Source organism: Paramisgurnus dabryanus, chromosome 19 (genome assembly GCF_030506205.2).
Source record: "Paramisgurnus dabryanus chromosome 19, PD_genome_1.1, whole genome shotgun sequence".
Lineage (NCBI taxonomy): Eukaryota > Metazoa > Chordata > Actinopteri > Cypriniformes > Cobitidae > Paramisgurnus > Paramisgurnus dabryanus.
Window position 1 is genome coordinate 24,281,706 of NC_133355.1, and position 22,619 is coordinate 24,304,324.

Sequence of the window (22,619 nt, forward strand, 5' to 3'; positions counted from 1 at the left end):
CGTTTAACCTATCACATGAGTCCGCTACGCACACACATACCTTTACAATGCACCTGTTGCAAAGGTGTTTAGTGTCTCCGCCCGCAGCACCGGGGGAAAATATAAATGGAGGACTGGATTAAAACCTTAAATACTGCACATAATCTATGCACACAGCATCTAAGACACAATCTATAAAAAACTTCTTCCTGTAGTCATGTAAGAATGCTGTGTATTTTTTTCTTGTTTGAGATTGGACTTTTTCTTAGTTTAACTGTTGGATACACAAATAGCCATGTTCTGTGTTAAATCATTACATTTTAATTGATGCATGGTGAATGTGTAAGGTAAGGCAACCTGCATGTTTATTTCGTTTCATGTTTATTTCGTTTCGTTTTGTATAGCCGAAACGTGTTGCACAAATTTGGAGACTGAAAAAGACATGTTTTTAAATTGACCAAATTGAATCTGTTGATGTATCTTTTGCGCTCTTTGACAGGCATGGTGGGCATTTAATAACTTGACATATTTAATCTGAGTGATTTCTTCTTAAGTTATTTACGCCTGTCGGCTGTGTACGAACGTTGCTTTGTATTTTGTATGGAAGTCTATGGGAAGTCTAGTTTGTTTTCCCTCAAAAGTGGGCGTAAACCTGTTCAGACACATTCTATGACGTTTGCGCCGGTTGTGCGCATTTTCATTTTTTGATTAACCATTCTTTTAAATGACACCAGATGACAATAGTTTTTGATTACATAAATTCTTTCTTTATTGATAAGCGGGATGTTTTAAGCTATAAAACTTGCAAGATGTATTAATGAAACCAAGGCCTGTTATATGTCAAAAGATCAAGGGAAATTAAATTAAAGGTGCCAAAGAATGCATTAAAATAATATGTTAAACTGTTCTCTGATATTTACATAGAAGGTATGTGGCTTTATGTAGTGCAAAAATCATCCAGAGATGATTTTACATGTCCATTTACAACCCTAAATGCTCTGATTGGCTGTTTCTCAGAGCAGTTCAGTTCAGTAGCTCAGTGTGTGTGCAAACAAACCTTATGTTTGAGCCTGTATCAGACAAAGATACAGATTTTGAGGAATAATTAATTGTTTGGAGATTGTTAATGGGCATTTCTGAGTGGTAAGTTTGTGTTTTTCAGTATGAACCTGCAAAACGAAACTTGTAACGTTATAAGTAGAACCTTAATGCTAGCATATAGCGCTAACTTGACATTAACGACTTTGTTTTAAACAGTGTAACGACATTGTAATTAATTTGAGTAATTGAATAATTGCCCTTTCCCCAACATATAGATGAATTGGTCTTTTAATGAATACAGCCATGGATGTTGCAATATTGTTAAAGGAGTAGTCCACTTTATAGATGGGGCCCATTGACTTACCATAGTATTTTTTTTCCTACTATAAAAAGTCAATGGACCCCATCTTTAAAGTGGACTACTCCTTTAAGAATAAATAAGTAAATAATTAAACATAAATTTAAACCCAACATGTCTTGTTTTCACACATCTTGCATGTTAAAGTTATAGTTCACTTTATAATGAAAATTCTGTCATCATTTACTCATCCTCATGCTGTTCTAAATCTGAATGAATTTCTTTTTTCTGATGAACACAAAAGAAGATATTTTGAGAAATGATGGTAAACACACAGCAGATAGTGACCATAGACTTCCATAGTAGGAATAAAAAATATGATGGAATTTAATGGGTGCCATCAACTGTGTGCTTACCATCATTTATCAAAATATTTTCTTAGTCATTTAATCACAATACTTCGAAAATATTTTTTTCCTACTATGGAAGTCAATGGTCACTTACTGCTCTGTGTTTACCATCATTTCTCAAAATATCTTCTTTTGTGTTCATCAGAAAAAAGAAATTCATACAGATTTAGAACAACTTTATGATAAAAATTTCATTTTAAAGTGAACTATCCCTTTAACAAGTCAGCTGTAAAAGGGTCTGAATGCTGCATGTTGATTATCTGCCGAGGTTCGAAAACTTGCACCACTTGCCCATCTCTCCAGATTTTCCCCTGTACTGTTACGGGTTAATAAAACAGATCGAGCCATTGCTTTGGGCTGGAAACCTGTGTGCAGTCAAGGGTCCGGTCAGGATATACGGTTGAAATAAATGTTTATTGAGCCTTGTAGAATGCCCCTGGCTGCAGCAATAAATCCTGCGAGAGATTTAAAGTCGGGCACGTTGACCTTGTTGTGCGCCGTCTTTCTGTCCTTCTCCTCGTTTTCTCCAGCAACACTTCAGCCATTATGTTACAATAGACAAATAAAGATGCCACCACATTTTCCACTTCCATATTTAAAGAGTTAATGAGCTGTGAAATGTAATGAATAATGTCAATACTTTTTCTGCGGCAGATGGCGTAGAGGTTTCAACTGTTTAGTTGAGTTATAATAGGAACTATCAAAAAACCAATACTCTCGCTATTAAAGATGTCGTTTTTATTAATGGCAACTTTATTTAAGTAAATTTTAATCAGGATGTGATTGGGACAACAGTGGGATCATTTTGAGAAGATTTCACTTTTTCAAATATGTTTATATTAATTTCGTTTTTACATTTAACATTGCCCTCGTTTATCCTCACAGGTGGCTGTGAAGTAGACCTGGCTCGTTTTTCCGAGCTGGTGTGTGACATGGGCGGAATGCAGCAGGTGATGGATTTAAAAAAATGGAGCCGGCTCGCCGACCTTCTTCGCATTCCCAAATCAGCACAGGACCGTCTGGCCAAACTCCAGGAAGCCTACCTGCAGTACCTGCTTTCATACGACCTCCTCTCTCCCGAGGAGCACCGGCGACTAGAGCAGGAGGTGCTGGCAGAAAAAGAGGCTATCGAACGCAAGCGAGGGCCCCTGGAGGGTCACACGGATAGCTGCCAGCGGTCCCTTGCTCTTCCTCGTTACGAGCCCAAGAACGGGCTCACCGGCCTCAACCACCCCAACGGCTTTCGCAACCACGGCAAAGAGCCGGACGCCCAGCGGCAGGTTGGCCGCCGCAGACTGTTTGCTCAGGAAAAGAAAAGGGATAATGTGGATGGTGAAAAGGCAGATGAGGTGGAAGATGAAGGTGTTCTCAGCGACCAGCACAAATGTATATACAAGGTGAGAAATCTTTATAAACGTATTTATTGCTTTAAAGGTGCACATACCCAAGATTACAATATTGGGATTGTTTTCTGAAGTAGCGGTATTGTGTGTCAAACTGGTTTCGCAGACTTTATTCAGTCAGTCAGGCTGGCAGATGTGTCGTTTCCTCAGGTAATGAAGTGTTTAGGGAGCGCAGAGAAGGCTCACCGCTGAGCTGCCAAACAGCGTGCCAGAATATCAAGCGAGATGACTCTTTTCTGAGGCTTCATCGGGATGCGTTTTTGGATGTTTGCACTGCTGTGTGTTCGACTCTCCGGCGGTTGATGGATGCGTCTTTATGCTTTGTGTGACGCATCACAGATCCGGGCTTTATTTTAGTGGATTATATACTTTTCTGACGTGCCAAGTTGCCAAGATGAGCATCTGTTTTGTTTTCTTTTTTTTTTCTTTGGTAAAATGCTCAATTCTTGCATGCTAAGTATTTGTTGTTCTTCTTGTTGAGTATGAAGTTGACAGCTTACTGTCATGTTTAGCTTCGTCATGCCCGTATAGCTTCGTGGTAGAGCATTGCACTACGTCATGGGTTTAAACCCAGTTATGTTTACGCTACCTTGTAAAAGTAAGCCGGTTTGGATGAAAGCATCTGCAAAAATGCATAAATGTGACCCTGGACCAAAAAGGGTAAGAGTCATTTTTTTAAGGAAGATTAATGTATCATCCGAAAGCTAAATAAGTGCTCTTTCCATTGATGGGTTTGTTAGGATAGGACAGTATTTGGCCGAGATGCAACAATATGAGTATCGGGATTCTGGAGGTGAAAAAAATCAAAATATTGATGAATACGAGACATCTAAGTTTTAAATCTATCACTACAAACTATATATCAATGTAAAGGTTTAAGCCTCTAGAATACACATTTTAAAGGTGCAGTGTATAAATTTTAGGCATCTAGTGGTGAGGTTGCGAATTGCAACCAACGGCTCAGTCCACTGCTCACCCCTCACTTTTGAAACGCATAGAGAAGCTACAGTAGCCGCCACCGAAAAAAACATGTCTTTGTCAGAGACAACTTCTTCCTCTGTTAACTTAGGAAAAAAGTTTGTCTGTTAAAAGCTTCTGTAGAAACATGGCGGCACAAAATGGTGACTTCCACGTATGGGGGCCCCTCGTGTATGTAGATAAAAACATCTCGTTCTAAGGTAATAAAAGCATAATGGTTCATTATAAAAAAGTCTTTATGCACCCCTGATAATATAGTTTTGTATATTATTTTGCATTTCTGTGAAGAGATCTTTCTAAAAATTGCACACTGCACCTTTAACAGTGTTTTATAAAATAAACTATGTATGGAGAGTAATTGATTCATTTATGAAGAGTGTGTGCCTCAAAACATTTATATCTTGCTAAATTTCACTGTCCCACCAGCAGGACGCCTCCGTTTACTTCAGTGTTGTGAATTCTTATCTAATCATGACAAACTGTATATCGTTTGAAAGCTCCAAGAGTGTAGATTTAACTCAATAGGGTGTGGTGACGCCTAAGGGGTCAAAGTCCAAATGAAGACCTTCGCAACACATAAATATTATTACTAATGAAAAGGCTTGTTTTAGCGCTCTCTACTGGCTTACCACTGTAATGAGCTTGTGGACTGAATAAAAACCAACCAGAGCAAGTTTGGAGGCACGTTTGTTTTCTAAAAATAAAGTCGACATTTATTTACGGTAGAAAATTTGAACCAAATTCTCGCGTATGTGCATCTATCCTTTTCCACCCCCTCCTCTGTTTGCCACAAGAGCGCTTGTGACATCTTGTGGCTGGTGGTAGCCAGACCTGTCAATCAATTTTGTATGCATCATGTAACGGTTACCTTTGTGTGTTGTCGTCAGAGAACAAATTAAAATAAATGGAGCAGGGGGCCAAATTGGTTGCGAGGTCACCGGGTTTCTTTTTGTCTGGCCGGTGTGTGCAGGGCTGCAGACCGCACACCTTTCGGTACCGTTAACATTCGGGTCCAGTCTTAAAAAAAATTGCCACTGGGTCAGACTAGGGTCTAATTTTCTTTGGTTTATCTCGAGTCGGCTCTTTCTTTAAAAAAAATATTTATGCATGTTGTGTTCGGGTAATATAATGCGATACACACATTAAATAATGCAGTTTTTAGCAGGCGAACCAATAATGTGTAAAGTTTCTAAAATCTATTTAAATTTGACACGTGATTTTGAAAATCTCAATATATCTGTAGTGGAGTCACCGGGTAAATCACTTGAGAACAAAGCTTCAGCTGTGGACCAGAACTAGTGTGGTACTACACTTTGAGAGGGTTTAGGGTGAACTGTGAATACGGGTGAGATAACGGAGGGTAGAGAGACAGGCTGTTATGTTAAAGGAGCTGTTCCCAGGCCCTGGGGTGATCATGTACGTGAGGTTGAGTTCTTAGTTTTAGTCTGTGTAAGGTGACTCTGTCTGTTTTACCAGCCTCGTACAGCACCTCTGTGTCTGTCTGTCTCTCTTTGTGTGTATGTGTTATAGTCTGAGGTAACTCTCTGCTATGAGTGGGTCTGAATATAGGTCATGTGATATCTAAGGTCAGCTGCCTACCTCTCCATACACACAACAGCTGCACTGTATCTGACTTCTGTCTTTAGGTTTAACAGTAATGCTGTTGAGGAGACAATGCTCTTAAAGGCACATACACTGCTTTAAAATCACTGCACGATGTAAAGCCAGTGTAGAACCCTACTGAAAACCAGCTAAAACCAGCTTAAGCTGTAGCTGGTCTCCAGCCTGGTTTTAGCTGGCTTACCTGGTGTTTTTAATTCAATTCAAATTCAGTTAAATAAAAAAACTTTATTCATCCCAGCGGGAAGTTGCTTTCATGTTACAATTACAGATATAAAAAAATAAAAAAATAAATACAGCTAAATAAATAAATGAATATTTTAATACAATAGATTGAATACAATTTACCAATATAAAAAAGTAGTTTAGTTCAATAAAGAATTGTCTCAGCACTTATAAAGAGGAGCATTTTGGCCACTTTTTTAGCTGATCAGACCCTTAAACCCACAACCCAGGCCAGCAGACCCACCAGGTCGGCTGGTCTTAGCTGGGTTATGATGGAAGTAGCTGGTTTAAGCTGCCACCCTGGCAAAGCTTGTCAAGGTGGTCTTCCAGCATTGTCAAGCTGGTTGGTCAACTGGTTTTAGCCCACCTGCTACATCAGGGAGACCAGCTACAATCAGCCTACCAACTTGGGCTGGTTTAGATGGGTTTTTTTCAGTAGGTAAGTTACAGGCCAAAAATACAAGGATCACTATGGGTAAAGAAATATTGCGTTTCACTTTAAAATGCCCGTTTAATAATTACTGAACAATCTGTTGGTCACAATTATTTGTATTTTGCATGGTCATTAGTTAGGACACATTTAGGGCTGTCACGATTATGAAATGTACCTGACGATTAATTGCCTGTTTTATTGCTTTGACGTTTAAGTCTCATACTTTTTTTTTTTTTTTTTTTTATTTGTTCATGAAATAATTTTCACACATTGTTCTGATTATTTGAATGAAATCTTTTGGAAGGTTTACCTTGCAGTAAATATTAAAACACATATATAAAAGTTATTATTTAATAATATCTTTCAAAAACGTAACATTCTTCCTAAGAAATGAACACATTAAAGTGTCTGAAAAATAAATAAAAATAAAAATGCAATCTGACTGTACCAGAACAGCCCTAAAATAGTAGCCAATCCTACTAAAGTCATATTAGTACAGGACCAAAAATCAATTCCTTACAGATCTTTAAGAATAGCATCCTTCCTTCACTTCCCTAAATTAGGAATTGCTGTTTTGGAAATGTATGTTTTACCTGGCAGTTCATATCAAAGTTTTCTTTAAAAGCTGTTTTTTCCACTAGCTTTGCAATGTATTACGTTACACTGTCAATTAAGGAGCGCCATCTGATACTGTATCGTTTATACAGGCGCTGCAGCTCCCCCTTGTGTTTTTTAGAGAGATGTGCAATCATTGCGGTGATATGAAATTATGATTAAATAATCATCTCAATGATTAAATAATTGTCTCATCACGATGAGACGGTTATTTAATCATTGTGACAGCCCTAGCCACAATAACCAAGAAGCAAAATCTGTGTTTGGAGCCGTATTGATGCATTTTAGTTTGTTTTTATATGTTTCAGTCTTTCCTAATTTTAATAAATGGGAGTTAATAGCATTTTTTTGGATTTAGTCATTTTCTTATTGTTTGTATTGTTTTTGTATTTCAGGGGAGGTCGGTATCTTTGACCACCTTTTACAGAATAGCAAGAAATACTATGATGATGTGCTTCAACAAGGAGCCTGGGGCTGCTGAAGTTGAGGTACACACACACACACACACACACACACACACACACACACACACACACACACACACACAAAACCAACATGACATTTTTACATTATATCATTAGTTTGATGTTGCATATTTTATGAATGTATCCCTTGACAGTTGTATCACTGTTTTCTATATTTTCCTGTGCTTCTCTCCATCTGTCCTGCTTTTTTTACTTCACAGCAAAATTACTGGCGTATAGTGGAGCAGAGGGACTGCCATGTAGCAGTGCATTATGGGAAAGTGGACACAAATACGCATGGAAGTGGCTTCCCTGTGGGCAAGACTGAACCCTTCTCCAAGTAAGTGCTGCTCTCGTTTGTGTTCAATTACAGGCGTTTCATTGTAAATAAAGAGACTTATTATTAATGATGAAACTATGATTAATGATATCCAAAATCTTTTCTTTTTGTCCCTCCGTCACTGTCTGCAGGCATGGATGGAACCTCACTGTCCTTCCCAATAACTCTGGATCCATTCTGCGCCATCTTGGTGCTGTGCCCGGTGAGTCCACTGTTGTTGTCAGAAAACACATTTATTTAGTTTCTTTGTTGACTCTGTCATCATTTCTCTCTCTCTTTCTCACAGGGGTGACTATTCCCTGGTTGAACATTGGCATGGTCTTTTCTACCTCATGCTGGTCACAAGACCAAAACCGCCTTCCATACATTGATTACTTACACACTGGTGCTGATTGCATTTGGTGAGTGTTTGTCCTAAAGTACTGTGGCTACATATACATGAAACATTCAATGTGTGTCATTGGAATAACATAGGAACATTATTTCATAATCACGCTCTCTCTCTCGCTCTCTCTCTGTTTGTTCTTTCTTTTTTCTATGTGGTCTTCCTTTCTGCCTTTCTTTTTTCTCTGTGTCCTTCTTTCTTTCTTTCTTTTTTCTTTCTTTCCTTCTGTCTATCTTTCTATGTGTTCTTTATGTCTATCTTTCTCTGTTCTTTCATTCTTTCTATGTGGTCTTTCTTTCTGCCTTTCTGTCTATATTCCTTTCGTTTGTTCTTTCTGTCTATCTTTCTGTCCATCTTTCGTTCTTTCTTTCTGCCTAATTTTCTAAGTGTTCTTTCTGTCTTTCTTTCTATGTGTTTGTTCTTTCTATGTATTCTTTCTGCCTTTCCTTCGTTCTTTATTTCGTTCTTTCTGTCTATCTTTTTAGGGGTTCTTTATGTCTATCTGTGTTCTTTCATTCTTTCTTTTTTTCTATGTGGTCTTTCTTTCTACCTTTCTGTCTGTCTTTCTTTCTTTCTTTCTGTCTATCTTTCTTTCTGTCTGTCTTTATTTCTGCCTTTCGTTCTTTCTGCCTTTCTTTCGTTCTCTTTGTCTTTCATTTTTTCTGTCTTTCATTCGTTCTTTCCGTCTATCTATCTTTCTTTCTTTTTTCTATCTTTCTTTCTATGCGCTCTTTTTTTCTATGTGTTCTTTCTTTCTTTCGTTCTTTCTGCCTTTCGTTCTTTATTTCTTTCTGTCTATCTTTCTATGTGTTCGTTCGTTCGTTTGTTCTATCTTTCTGTGTGATCTTTCTTTCTTTTCTTCTTTCGCTCTTTCTCTCATTCTCTTTGTCTTTCATTCTTTCTGTCTTTCGTTCTTTCTGTCTTTCGTTCTTTATTTCCGTCCTTCTTTCTTTCTTTCTTTCTTTCTTTCTTTCTTTCTTTCTATGTGTTCATTCTTTCGTTTGTTCTTTCTGCCTTTCTTTCTGTCTATCTTTCTTTCTGTCTGTCTTTCTTTCTGCCTTTCGTTCTTTCTTTCTTTCCGTCTATCTATCTTTCTTTCTATCTTTCTTTCTTTCTTTCTTTCTTTCTTTTTTCTATCTTTTTTCTATGCTCTCTTTTTTTCTATGTGTCTATCTATCTTTCTTTCTTTTTTCTATCTTTTTTCTATGCTCTCTTTTTTTCTATGTGTCTATCTATCTTTCTTTCTTTTTTCTATCTTTTTTCTATGCTCTCTTTTTTTCTATGTGTCTATCTATCTATCTTTCTTTCTTTCTTTCTTTTTTCTATCTTTTTTCTATGCTCTCTTTTTTTCTATGTGTCTATCTATCTTTCTTTCTTTCTTTCTTTCTTTTTTCTATCTTTTTTCTATGCTCTCTTTTTTTCTATGTGTCTATCTATCTTTCTTTCTTTCTTTCTTTTTTCTATCTTTTTTCTATGCTCTCTTTTTTTCTATGTGTTCTTTCCGTCTATCTATCTTTCTTTCTTTCTTTCTTTTTTCTATCTTTCTTTCTATGCACCCTTTTTTTTGATGTATTCTTTCTTTCTTTCGTTCTTTCTTTTTTCTTTCTTTCTATCTTTCTATGTGTTCGTTCGTTCGTTCTATCTTTCTGTGTGATCTTTCTTTCTTTTCTTCTTTCGCTCTTTCTCTCATTCTCTTTGTCTTTCATTCTTTCTGTCTTTTGTTCTTTATTTCCATCCTTCTTTCTTTCTGTCTTTCTTTCTATGTGTTCTTTCTTTCCTTTGTTTTTTCTTCCTTTCTTTCTGTCTATCTTTCTTTCTGTCTGTCTTTCTTTCTGCCTTTCTTTCTTTCTTTCTGCCTTTCTTTCGTTCTCTTTGTCTTTCATTTTTTCTGTCTTTCATTCGTTCTTTCCGTCTATCTATCTTTCTTTCTTTTTTCTATCTTTCTTTCTATGCGCTCTTTTTTTCTATGTGTTCTTTCTTTCTTTCGTTCTTTCTGCCTTTCGTTCTTTATTTCTTTCTGTCTATCTTTCTATGTGTTCGTTCGTTCGTTTGTTCTATCTTTCTGTGTGATCTTTCTTTCTTTTCTTCTTTCGCTCTTTCTCTCATTCTCTTTGTCTTTCATTCTTTCTGTCTTTCGTTCTTTCTGTCTTTCGTTCTTTATTTCCGTCCTTCTTTCTTTCTTTCTTTCTTTCTTTCTTTCTTTCTTTCTTTCTTTCTTTCTTTCTATGTGTTCATTCTTTCGTTTGTTCTTTCTGCCTTTCTTTCTGTCTATCTTTCTTTCTGTCTGTCTTTCTTTCTGCCTTTCGTTCTTTCTTTCTTTCCGTCTATCTATCTTTCTATCTTTCTTTCTATCTTTCTTTCTTTCTTTCTTTCTTTCTTTCTTTCTTTCTTTTTTCTATCTTTTTTCTATGCTCTCTTTTTTTCTATGTGTCTATCTATCTTTCTTTCTTTTTTCTATCTTTTTTCTATGCTCTCTTTTTTTCTATGTGTCTATCTATCTTTCTTTCTTTTTTCTATCTTTTTTCTATGCTCTCTTTTTTTCTATGTGTCTATCTATCTTTCTTTCTTTCTTTCTTTTTTCTATCTTTTTTCTATGCTCTCTTTTTTTCTATGTGTCTATCTATCTTTCTTTCTTTCTTTCTTTCTTTTTTCTATCTTTTTTCTATGCTCTCTTTTTTTCTATGTGTCTATCTATCTTTCTTTCTTTCTTTCTTTTTTCTATCTTTTTTCTATGCTCTCTTTTTTTCTATGTGTTCTTTCCGTCTATCTATCTTTCTTTCTTTCTTTCTTTTTTCTATCTTTCTTTCTATGCACTCTTTTTTTTGATGTATTCTTTCTTTCTTTCGTTCTTTCTTTTTTCTTTCTTTCTATCTTTCTATGTGTTCGTTCGTTCGTTCTATCTTTCTGTGTGATCTTTCTTTCTTTTCTTCTTTCGCTCTTTCTCTCATTCTCTTTGTCTTTCATTCTTTCTGTCTTTCGTTCTTTCTGTCTTTCGTTCTTTATTTCCGTCCTTCTTTCTTTCTGTCTTTCTTTCTATGTGTTCTTTCTTTCCTTTGTTTTTTCTTCCTTTCTTTCTGTCTATCTTTCTTTCTGTCTGTCTTTCTTTCTGCCTTTCGTTCTTTCTTTCTTTCTTTCTGCCTTTCTTTCGTTCTCTTTGTCTTTCATTTTTTCTGTCTTTTCGTTCTTTCTTTCTATCTTTCTTTCTATGCGTTCTTTTTTTCTATGCGTTCTTTCTTTCTTTCGTTCTTTCTGCCTTTCTTTCGTTCTTTCTTTTTTCTTTCTGTCTATCTTTCTATGTGTTTGTTCGTTCTATCTTTCTGTGTGATCTTTCTTTCTTTTCTTCTTTCGCTCTTTCTCTCGTTCGTTCTCTCTTTCTTTCTTTCTTTCTTTCTATGTGGTCTTTCTTTCTTTCTTTCTGTTTTCCTTCTGTCTCTGTCTGTCTAACTCTGTCTCTCTGTCTCTATCTGTCTGTCTCTATTAGTATATCTCCATCTGTCTTTTTGCCTGTATTTGTTGTCTTTCTGTCTAATATAACTATATAAATATAAAAACTATATAAAACATTATCTGTATACGGTCCATGAGATATATCATTGTTCAGATAGATAATATGACTCAGTATTTAAGTGTATTGTCAGTCTTTACCTCTAGAGGGCGCAGTATTCTGTGAAACACACCGTGTGCCTTCTGCTCACATGAGCTTCAGCTGTCTGTTTGTGTCTGCTTGATTCATCAATATTAAAGCCACATCCTGTTGCCGTGACAACACAGCTGGTTCACAGGCTGGTAGGCGCACGCTTCGTCTTATGTCATCTAAACAAATACTGACAGAAACCTCTGTACCCGTCCTGTTACAGGTATTCAATTCCTGCTGAGGAAAAGACAAAGCTTGATAAAGTGGTGCACACACTGCTACAGGCCAACGGCACGCCAGGACTGGAAATGCTGGAGAAGAATATTATGGTAAGATACTTAAAATGTTAAAAGAGTGATCAATTCAACTGCCCACCCTAAATATTTTGTCAATTTTAGTATAAAATACTTTGAATAATAGACTCTGAAACCTCTGTGCCTACATATTTGATAGTCATTGCAAGAGCTTATTCTAAGAGATTAAAGGTGTCTCTCTCCATGCCCCAGATTTCACCAGAGGTGCTGTGTCGCGAAGGGATAAAGGTCTACCGTACCGTCCAGCAGAGCGGTCAGTTTGTGGTGGTCTTTCCCGGAGCGTTCGTGTCCAGGATGTGCTGCGGTTACAGTGTGTCTGAGACTGTGCACTTTGCCACCCCGCAGTGGATGAACCTGGGCTACGAGGCTGCTAAGGTGAGGGGGTCGCATTTGCTCTTTGTACACAGGTTATATAGATAGTATAGTGTTTGTGTAGCGCAAGGAGGAGAGAATGTTCAGAAAAAGCTCCAAATATTATTGACTAATTAAATCGATAAATGAATTTCACTTGTTTTTGTGCAGGACCTGAAATGCAGACGAATAGCCAAACCCTTCTCTATGGAGAAATTACTCTACCAGATCGCCACAGCCGAGGCCAAACGAGAAAACAGACTTTTGCTTAATACAATCTCTTCTCTTCTCAAAGATCTCAGGTAAGCACAGAAAAAAAACTCCAGCAATTCAGGATGAACTTGTTTTTTCTTGATTTGAAATCGAATCACTACGTCCTGAACAACAGTTGAGTGGTTCTAATAAGAGCTGATGATCTCCAACAGGACCATGGAGATGAAGCAAAGGCAGGAACTTTATGAAGCAGGGCTGCTCTCCTCTGCGCGGTACGGCACGCATGACAACAATCAATCACCTGTCGATGCCAGAAAGAAAGCGCGCAAATGGCTGGCTTTGGAATCATCGGAGAGACGCTGCCAAACGTGCCAGCATCTTTGCTACTTATCTATGGTGAGTATCCAAATATAATGTGCTGTATTAAAGTACATCTTAATATTGTAGTTTATGTTGTAGCGCACACCTCTGGAGCAGAGCTTTTATGCAGGGCTTTGACAAGAAAGACAAAATCGTCCGCACAATGCAAATCTTTTCATATACAGTCAGCTCCATAAATATTGGGACAGAGGCACATTTTGTGTTATTTTAGCTGTTTACCAAAATGTATTCCAGTTACAGTCATATAATGAATATTGACTTACAGTGCACACTCTCAGGACCATGAGGGTATTCACATCCAAATTGGCTGAAGGATTTAGGAATTGCAGCCGTTTAATATGTAGCTCCCCCTTTTCAAAGGGGTCAAAAGTAATAGGACAGTTGGCTTAAAAGCTGTTTTATGGACAGGTTTTGTCTATTTATTAAATAATTTCCTCATGAATGACAGATGTTAAGGTCTGGAGTTGATTTTAAGTGTGGCGATTGCATTTGAAAGCTGTGATGAGTATACATTTGTTTGCTTGTCAATAGCATGGTTGTAGTATATTGCGGTTAATGTGACAGCCAAAATACATCGGCCTTTATGTAATTGTAATTAAAATTTCGATAAATTGATGTTAAATTGTATTTGTTTAATGTTTTCAGTTCATAAGATATGCTTTTTGATTACTGAAATTTTATTTTACCATTAAAAACAGAATCCAGAAAAATTAAAACGGAAAAAAAAGAATTTGGGAGTAATAAAATGAAAAGCAGGAAATTTGAGAATAATGAAAAATGAAAAATTTTGAGAATAATAAGACCAAAAACACAGAATTTGAGAACAATAAAATGAAAAACACAGAATTTCAAAAATATATTAAAACTGAAAACACAGAATTTGGGAATAATAAAATGAAAACACCAAATTTAAGAATAATAAAATAGAAAACAGAGAATTTCGAAAATGTTTTAAAACAGAAAACACCGGATTTGGGAAAAATAAGACAAAAAACCAGTAGCGCCTCACTGCAGAATACGATATCCAGGGGGCGGGGTTGGATTCAGATTCAGGGGCGGAGCTGGATCCAGAGATCCCATTGGTCGGTAGTTTTACCACAAGACACGTCATACACGTGTTGCTGCGTTACCATTTCCACATTAAGTCGTAACAAAATTAAGTTATTCTTTTGACATAAAAACGAACTTTACTTATGACTACAATAAAAGTAGTGCCTTTAGGGTGAAATGTAAGTTTTTTGCTATAATGTTTTGGAGTAAAACATTTCGGGTAAGCCTTCTACGAGTAATCTTATCACATGCAGTTTAAGACTTATTAATGGATACAGTATAAATATGCATAATTATTAAAATATATAGGCTATGGCATGTTATTTAGAAATTAATAAATTGAATGTTTATTAGGAAAACAGGTTTCCCTCGTAGATGGTTTACTTTTTTTTTATTTGCTAATAAAGGATATCAAATAAATTTGTTTTTATATTCACTCGTATGTACATGTGTAATAAGTGGGATAACGCACAAATAAATCCCTTCAGTGATATCACACCGTCTGGAATACTTTAAAAATTATGAATCTTTCTCGACTATATTATTAATCAAACGTACACTTAAATTGATAAGAGCAAACATTGGCGATCACAGGTTGCAACTAATTGTGTGCTGCAACAATGCAAATATACTGGTTCATTTGGCGGAACAAAGTATATAAAGTGGGAGGAGTTGGATCTAGATCCAACCCCGCCCCCTGGATGTTGTGTTCCGCAGTGAGAACCATCTCCAAAAAACACTGAATTTGAGAATAAAAAACGGAAAACACAGAATTTAAGAATAAACAAAACGGAATTTGGGAAAAAGTTTCAATAAGGTTACATTTACAATAGATTTTAAAGTATTATTACCCAATGACCCAAAACCGTGACAGATATGCTAATTGAATATAAACAGATTACTCGAATCATTAGAAATACCAAGGGTTCACTCAAAACAAGGTGCATAAGCATTAAGATATTAAGCCACCTGTGGCTGGAATCAGCTTCCAGAAGAGATCAGATGTGCTGTAACACCTTTAAATCTAGATTAAAAACACATCTGTATTTACTGAATGAGCACTGTGCTGCTTTAACACTGACTGCACTTTTAAGTCATTTTCCCCCTGTTTTATTCTTTTTAACGCATTTTAAAAATCACATTTGTTTTCCTTAAATTGTTAATTTTGAAGTATCTTTGCTTTTTATTGTGATTTTGTTGTGCGCCTTAATTTTACAGATTTATTTCCTTAGATTTCAGTTTTATTATTTCCATGTAAAGCACTTTGAAATGTGCTAAGCAAATAAACTTGACTTGCTGTAAAGCACAATTTTCCCTATAATAGATTTGTTTTTAATAGTTTTAATCAATACTGATTCATTTTGTCTTCTATTAATTTGCAATAATAACATGTATTTTACATATTTTCATAATTTAATGGATGTTTTTTTTGTGTTTACTGTGAAAAGCGCTATAGAAATGGATTTAATTCCTGTGTATGTGATCTGAGCTTTTTTATTTGTTTGGTAGGTGGTGCAGGAGACTGAAAACGTTGTTTTCTGTCTGGAGTGTGCGCTGAAATATGTGGAGAAACACAAAAGCTGTCGTGGACTCAAGATGATGTACCGCTATGATGAGGTAAGATGCTGGATCAAAAACACACCTGCAGGGGGAGCTGTTGAGTTGACTTTAACTCCTTTATAACTTCAAGTTTACCCTATTTCCACAATTAAATTAAATTTCTCCCAAATAGAGCTTGAAATAATTACACCAATGTATATTTGTTACAAAAATAATAAAACACTATGAAATATCTTGTTTTTTTAGTTGTTTCAGTTTATATTAATGCTCATTTAGTTACTTTAGTTCTTAAGGACCCCTTGAAAGTTTTTTAAAGTACACTAACTGGGTCTTTAAAAAGAAACACTATAGTCGCTCATTATATGCCCCATTATAACTGTGTTTATCTTCTTCTCGGTTACTGGTTGAAGGAAATAAAATATTATGTCACGTCACTCTTTTCACCACAATATTGTTTTCTTCCGCTGATCCCTCAGGAGCAGATCAACAGTTTGGTGAATCAGGTGTGTGGAAAAGCCCTGCTGAGAAACGCAGCAGACGCCTGCAATGGCTCCAGCCCCAACAAAAGCAACGGCAAGGGCCGTCCCCGCAAGAGAGCTGCTGTGGAGGTGTCTCTCGCCCACCTGCCCAACCACCTGTCCAAAAGTGCCACTGCTGCAGTCTCATGAGATGTGGGTGGGAGGCGTGTCCTCACCTACATCAACCAATCAATTTCCTCTCCCACCATATCATTTCTGTCTCGTATCAACCCCACCCAAATAGCAGAGCAGAATATCCTGTGTTGAAAACAGGCTGCCTTTTTTGCACTAGTGCACTAGTTGTTTTTTGTTTTATTCTCCAGATGTTTGATAGCATTAAAAGACATGGTCCCAGGTGTGCATTTCACTGGCAGGTATGACATTGTGTTTCTGCCTGGATTTTTCTTCAGCCCCTTTGACTGCACACATGCTCACCTGAACTGTGAAACTCGGGGACGTATGGGTGCTTCTCTCCTCGTTTTATCTGCCCTTTTCCTTTTAATGTTGGTGCTCGACGGAGCTTTATTTTTTAGTTATTTTTAATTATTCAAATTAATTGAGTCCCCATGCAGCTCCTCTGCGAAAAACGCAGCTCTAAACACTTGAAATGTAGGGTTTAATGTGTGCTTTTTTTAAAGAGGAAGTATTATGTTTTAGTTTGGATTTCTTTTTACATTGGATTTGGGGAACACCGGTTGCCATGGCAGCAGGTAGGGCTGTACCTGATGTAATGGGTGTGCTGCAGAATTAAAAGGTGGCTCCTAGCCCAAAAGTGAGAGGGGTTCCTCTCATAACTGTGCCTGATGTTAGCGGGGAGAATTACATTTTTGGTGCTGTTTTGTTCGTTTTACTGTATATCAGTACGTAAAGGTAATAAAAACAGAAGTGCTATCCGCCGTAGCCTTCTAATCCCACAAGGCGGAAAAGCCGGGAGGTTTTCCGCTTCTAGATGTGCAATCGTGTCAACATTCCATTCTTCCGGACTTATGGATTCATCTGTACCAGTTAACATTAATTATTATATTATATTATTGTAATTATTATATTTTGTGTTTTTTTTCCTTTTTCCAATGTGCTATCAAGTTAGAGCCACTATTCAGAGGGTTGAAAATGTGAAATACAAGTCCACGTTCCTGGTTTTCTTTTAATTTCCCTTTTGCAGAAGTATCATGTTGATTTAAAGAAAGTTATGAGAAATCTCCTCTTTTGTACATAATCCTGTAAATGTCTTTAATACTTGAGCCTTTGTTGGAATGACAGAAGAAGCAGATGGATGGATAGAGTGATGTCAGATGAAGAAAAGCCTTATATTTTCAATTTCTTCAGCTGTGGGAGTTTAAGGCGTACAGGGTCGCTCTGGTAATGTGTATAAATTTGAAGTGCTGCTTACATCACTGACGACTAAGATACGGAGTCGCGATCCCCCCCTATTTTTTTTTTTTTTAGGTTTACTTTTTTAAAGAAAAGGGAAAATACTTTGACAAAAAAAAGGTTTTTACATTTTCATTACTGAAAATTCAACATTTTAGTAGCTACTCATGTTGCACTGAGCTTGCCAGTGGGGACTGTCAAGGAAAAACTATAAAATCCAGTTTGTTGGTTGATGTTCTTATCAGAAGACTGAACTGTTTTAGGACTATCGTATTGAATGAAAACCAAGTCGGTTTCAACAAAAACGGTGGTTGTCAAGTTTTTATGGCCTTACGATGTATTTTATTCAGAATTTTTTGGTGTTTTTCTTTTATTTGGTTTCTATTTTCTACAATATGAGAGATATGCTCACGGTCAGGCAAAGTTAATTTATTAGCGCTGCGTCTTAACAGAGTTCATGTTGGTTATATTTCCAGTTTTATTTTATTTTTTACTTTTTCTATTTGTACTTAATAAAAACTCATGGACAATTCACTGTCAGTCTGTGTCTTTGTTACTGGTGTTTCATGAGAGTCAGAAAATTATGACAAAATTTTCATTTTTAAGTCAACTATCCCTTTAACTTGGTGGCCACATAGTCTGAACTTAAGTTCCCCAAGTTAATATATTGCACTTAAACAATTAAGTTCACTTGGTGTTCATAAAGACTTAAGTTGTCATTTAACTTTATATAAGAAGGTGTAATGAAAGGTATTTATGAATGTCCTTCATTCTTCACAGAAGCACAAGACAAACTGCACCGTTAACATCACCTTCATTATAGTGGAGAGAAATATAAGAAGTTAAATGTGGTGCATGCTTATCAAGTGAACGGTGACTTCACAAAAAAACTATAATTTACAACAAACAACTGTTGTTATTATTTGACCAAAATTTTATGGGCAAGGGCTTATGGGTATTCCTCACAGCATTTTATAATGATAATTTTAAGTTAACTGCACTTTAATTTTTAAGTTTATGGTTTATGTAAGTAAATAAATTAAATGAACACAGATAGTTAACTTATGGATTCAAAATGCAAAATTTAAGTCATGATTGCTTGACTTTTTGAGTACAAACAGCATTAAGGCTTTCATTAACTGTGATTAAACATTATCTAGTATTGATCAACATAATTATACCTTTTTCTGTCTCTGGGGTGGTACCCTCAAAGGTTCATTTTTGTACCTTCATGGGTATACAACACACTGAAATGTTATAACTTTTTGGGATGGTTTCTCGGATTAGACTAGCCCTGGACTAAAATAAATGTAAGAGCTGTCCAAACTGAAAACAACCTGCACTGACATATCTTAAAATACATCAGTGCCCTTTGTTTTGCCTAAAAACGCACACAAGTAATGTTTTTAGTAAGGCAAGGCATGTTTGTTAAAACTAGTTACATTTCATAATTAAACTAAGGCCTAGTCCTGGCTTAAGCTAATCTCTGTCCGGGAAACCACCCCTTTGTGTGCAATATTATACCAAAAACACCTACTGCTCCTTAACCCGTTAACTAGTAAACCTAAGTTTAATTCGATATATTTCATGTAAATGTTAATCTATCACGACAAACTATATATTGTTGGAAAGGTCTAAGAATGTAGTTTTCATATTTCAAAACCTTTTAGCAGTAATAATAATGCATTAACTGTAATTTATTCATTTGTGACAAGAATATTATGCAGCAAACCAACACAAACCTCAGTTTTTTTTTATAATTTTATGCATTAAAAATACTACTATATTGCATTTTTTATTTATTACAAATAAATGTCAACTGCTATAAAAAACATATTTTCACCTCCAGACACTTCCATAAAAAGTTAAAGTGTCTTCTTTAAAACAAGACCAAAATTAGACTTATAGACCAAAAAAATGCTATTATATTAATTTGAAGGTGTAAATCACCTTTTCACCCCCTTCCTCCACTCAAAAAGGGTTAAAAAAGGTACAACATTATATTATGATTTGTATACTTGTAAAGGCATGAAGCAGAACCTTATGACACATAAGATAGTTTTGTACTTTTTTCTAACAGGGTAGTTTCTCAAAAAAAAACTAACTATACAACCATGTAACTATTGATTTTCACTGCATGAATTGCTTAATAGAGATGTAAAAATGTTTTAACCCTACACTTTTTTCAACCCAGCATTGGGTCAAAAAGGCACAAACTCAGCCATTGGGAAATATTTATCAACCCAGAAAATATTTAGATTTGACCCAAAAATGAGTTAAAACCACCCAACAGGTTGGGTTGATCCCTTTTTGACCCAACGATAGGTTGAAAATAACCCAGCATTTTTTTTTTTGTGTATGCTTGTATATAAATAACTGATTCGACCAAAAGATTGAAGTTTATTTTGATTTTAAATAAAAAATAATAGTAAATGTTTGAACACAACACATAAAAAACCGAGCAGGCACAGTAAAAAGTAAAATGAAAAAAAAAGCAACGCCCTGTAGCATTTTAGCATGTAACAGAGGTGCACAGGGTATGTGTTTATCATGTTTTAATATTTTACCAATTAGTAATCTACTACTATACTGTGTAGATGATGTTAAATTTTAATTTCCGACACACAATAAAAATCAGAAAAAAATTATAGTGACCATGGAAGAAAGTATTAAACATAAATGATAATTTTCAGAATAAAGGTCTTTTCAGAATAAAGGTGCAAAGTCATTTAACATTTTCTGTTTCAAGTTGAAAGCTGTTGCCAAAAGTGAAATTCGTTCTAGCAAGTCTAGCATCATTTGTTTACAGCTGTCAATGCTTGTTTTCATTATACAATGAAATCCAGACATTCAAGCTGAATTGTCTGATTTTTTCTGCCTGCTGTTTATCTTTTTTTTATTGAATCTGGAGTCGAATATTGAAATATGGCCTAAAGCCTAATCGAGATATTGATCCTAATCATCATAATCTCACTTTGGTAAGCCTGAAGCCAGTAAAGCATTATTGATTTAAAACATGAGAGAGATGTAGCTCGCGGCATACACATCTGTTTTGAATACATCAATGATATATCTCTTTTATCTGAAGCTATTGAGAGAAGAAGGTAAAAATTGATCGATTTATATCTCTGTTCACCATGACAACAACGGTACTGAGGCTAAATTCATCATGGATGTACAGGTATTTACAACATTATCAGCCGTATGTAGTGAATGTCCAACAGCATAAAAGATATTTATGGATTTGGAGGGCAGGCACAGGATCAGGCGTACACTGAACAGCACAAAAACATATGTTGAGACAATTCCACACTCTTCCTCTGGACTCAAGTGCATAGCACATTCATTATTACATCACTTCCTGTCACAGTCTGTTGTCCGTCCTCCACATATTCACGAGGAGTTGCTGCTCTCACAGTTCTTGATCGGACAATTTCGCCCTGAATCCAACTCGGCCTCTTCCCGGTCTGTCTGGACAAGCGCAGAGCTATGGTTTCCCGTCAGTTGCCTCTGGTCCTCTTCATCGTCGTCTTCCTCCTCCCCTGCTTCTGTGTCTTGACTGACTGAGTCTGTGCATGTGGAGGACAGCGAGGCGAGCTTGTGTCTAAGGTCGGCCTGTGTGGGCACCTGAAGTGTGATCTCAGAAGTGAACGACTCTAAATCTGGCCCTGAAAGAGACAAAAAAAAAAACATACTGATCATCTCGGAATGCAGATTTTTCGAAAATAATACTTTTGGGGGTGATGGTTTATGATGGTATACTAAGACAGCATCAGTGGAGCATTCTGTTAAAAAATCTAGTGAGTCACTATAGACAGCATCACAGGTGTACTGTAGCTGTTGTGTATTTTTATAGATAAAAAATATCTATAAATTAATTAGAAGGCGGGACTTTCGTTGCCAGTGCAGCCATATAGATGGGTTGCTGGTTTACAAACATTACAGGGTGCGTGCGCATCCAGGAGGCAGAAAGCCTGATTGGTGAGCTGGTCGCTACTGCAACAACCTTAAATATTGAAGCTTTCTTTATTGTTTGTATATAAATAAAACTTGATTTTAGTTGGATCTGTTTTTCTGTCTTTAATTTTGCAGTGTTACTGTGATACATGTATGAACTATAATGTTAGGCTAGTAACGTAAAAGTCGCATCTACTGGTATGTTAAAGGAGTAGTCCACTTTAAAGATGGGGTCCATTGACTTTTTATAATAGGAAAAAAATACTATGGCAAGTCAATGGGCCCCATCTTTAAAGTGGAATACTCCTTGAACATCAGGCATGCAGCAGTGGCTCTGTTGGTACTTTTATCCACGCAACAACTCCTTGGCATTTTGACTTACAAACACCGCTACCAGCCTACAACACAAGGTACGTCTCTTCTTTCAGTGATGACGTCGCCGAGCAACCCATCTATTGAACATTCCATCTTCTTATATCCAATGTCTTTAATTAAACTTAATTATTTTAATAAAGCTTAAAATTTTTTACAGTGCAGTATTTGACTTTGTGAGTTGGCTTTGTTTTCATATTGACGTGCGGTTCAGTCATCAAGCAGTTCCATAGTATTCTTTTATCCAGCTATGGAAGTGAATGGGGCTCATGATCGGTTTGGTTGCAAACATTCCTCAAAATATCCTAAAAAAATAAATGTATACAGGTTTGTGACCACATGAGAGTGAGAAAATGATGACCGAATTTTTATTCTTGGGTGAACTATCCCTTTAATTCTTTCCCCGGCATTGACAAGTTAACTCGTCAATTAAGAGAAAATTCTGCCCTGCCAATGACGACTTTTTCTGGCAATACATATTTCAGCTATTATCCACCAGGTGGTGCTCTTATCCAACCCATTAAACTCAGAAGCCACCCCTTAGGGCAAGCAGTAAGAACTCTGTGCAAGTTTTAAAGATCGCTCTGAATCTGATTTCTATAAACAGTCCAACACAAAAAAATTATCTCAGCTTTTGCTCAAAATTTGGTCTTTTTAAAAAACCAACCCATATTTGAGAGGTGTTGTTTGTTTAAAAGCAGATGGTC

The 22,619-nt window shown here is 36.3% G+C and overlaps 2 protein-coding genes across 4 annotated transcripts in view; one reads left to right on the forward strand and one right to left on the reverse strand.

Moving 5' to 3' along the window:
- jarid2b (jumonji and AT-rich interaction domain containing 2b) overlaps positions 1 to 18,123 on the forward strand; it is a 121,420-nt gene extending 103,297 nt beyond the window's left edge. Inside the window, exons 8-18 of the mRNA XM_065293595.2 lie at positions 2,614 to 3,125; positions 7,398 to 7,490; positions 7,688 to 7,806; positions 7,938 to 8,008; positions 8,093 to 8,207; positions 12,049 to 12,154; positions 12,332 to 12,514; positions 12,662 to 12,792; positions 12,916 to 13,099; positions 15,644 to 15,751; positions 16,171 to 18,123. Of these exons, the coding sequence (XP_065149667.1) occupies positions 2,614 to 3,125; positions 7,398 to 7,490; positions 7,688 to 7,806; positions 7,938 to 8,008; positions 8,093 to 8,207; positions 12,049 to 12,154; positions 12,332 to 12,514; positions 12,662 to 12,792; positions 12,916 to 13,099; positions 15,644 to 15,751; positions 16,171 to 16,362 (1,814 nt within the window). The 3' untranslated portion in view covers positions 16,363 to 18,123. The remainder of the gene's footprint in view (positions 1 to 2,613; positions 3,126 to 7,397; positions 7,491 to 7,687; positions 7,807 to 7,937; positions 8,009 to 8,092; positions 8,208 to 12,048; positions 12,155 to 12,331; positions 12,515 to 12,661; positions 12,793 to 12,915; positions 13,100 to 15,643; positions 15,752 to 16,170) is intronic.
- Positions 18,124 to 19,469: 1,346 nt separating this feature from the next.
- The window catches only part of dtnbp1b (dystrobrevin binding protein 1b), a 46,085-nt gene continuing 42,935 nt past the window's right edge, over positions 19,470 to 22,619 (reverse strand). For 2 of the 3 annotated variants that reach the window (XM_065294466.2, XM_073812687.1), the window contains one exon: positions 19,470 to 21,251. In XM_065294466.2, the coding sequence (XP_065150538.1) occupies positions 20,977 to 21,251 (275 nt within the window). In that variant the 3' untranslated portion in view covers positions 19,470 to 20,976. The remainder of the gene's footprint in view (positions 21,252 to 22,619) is intronic. The other variant, XM_065294480.2, reaches the window with a different exon arrangement.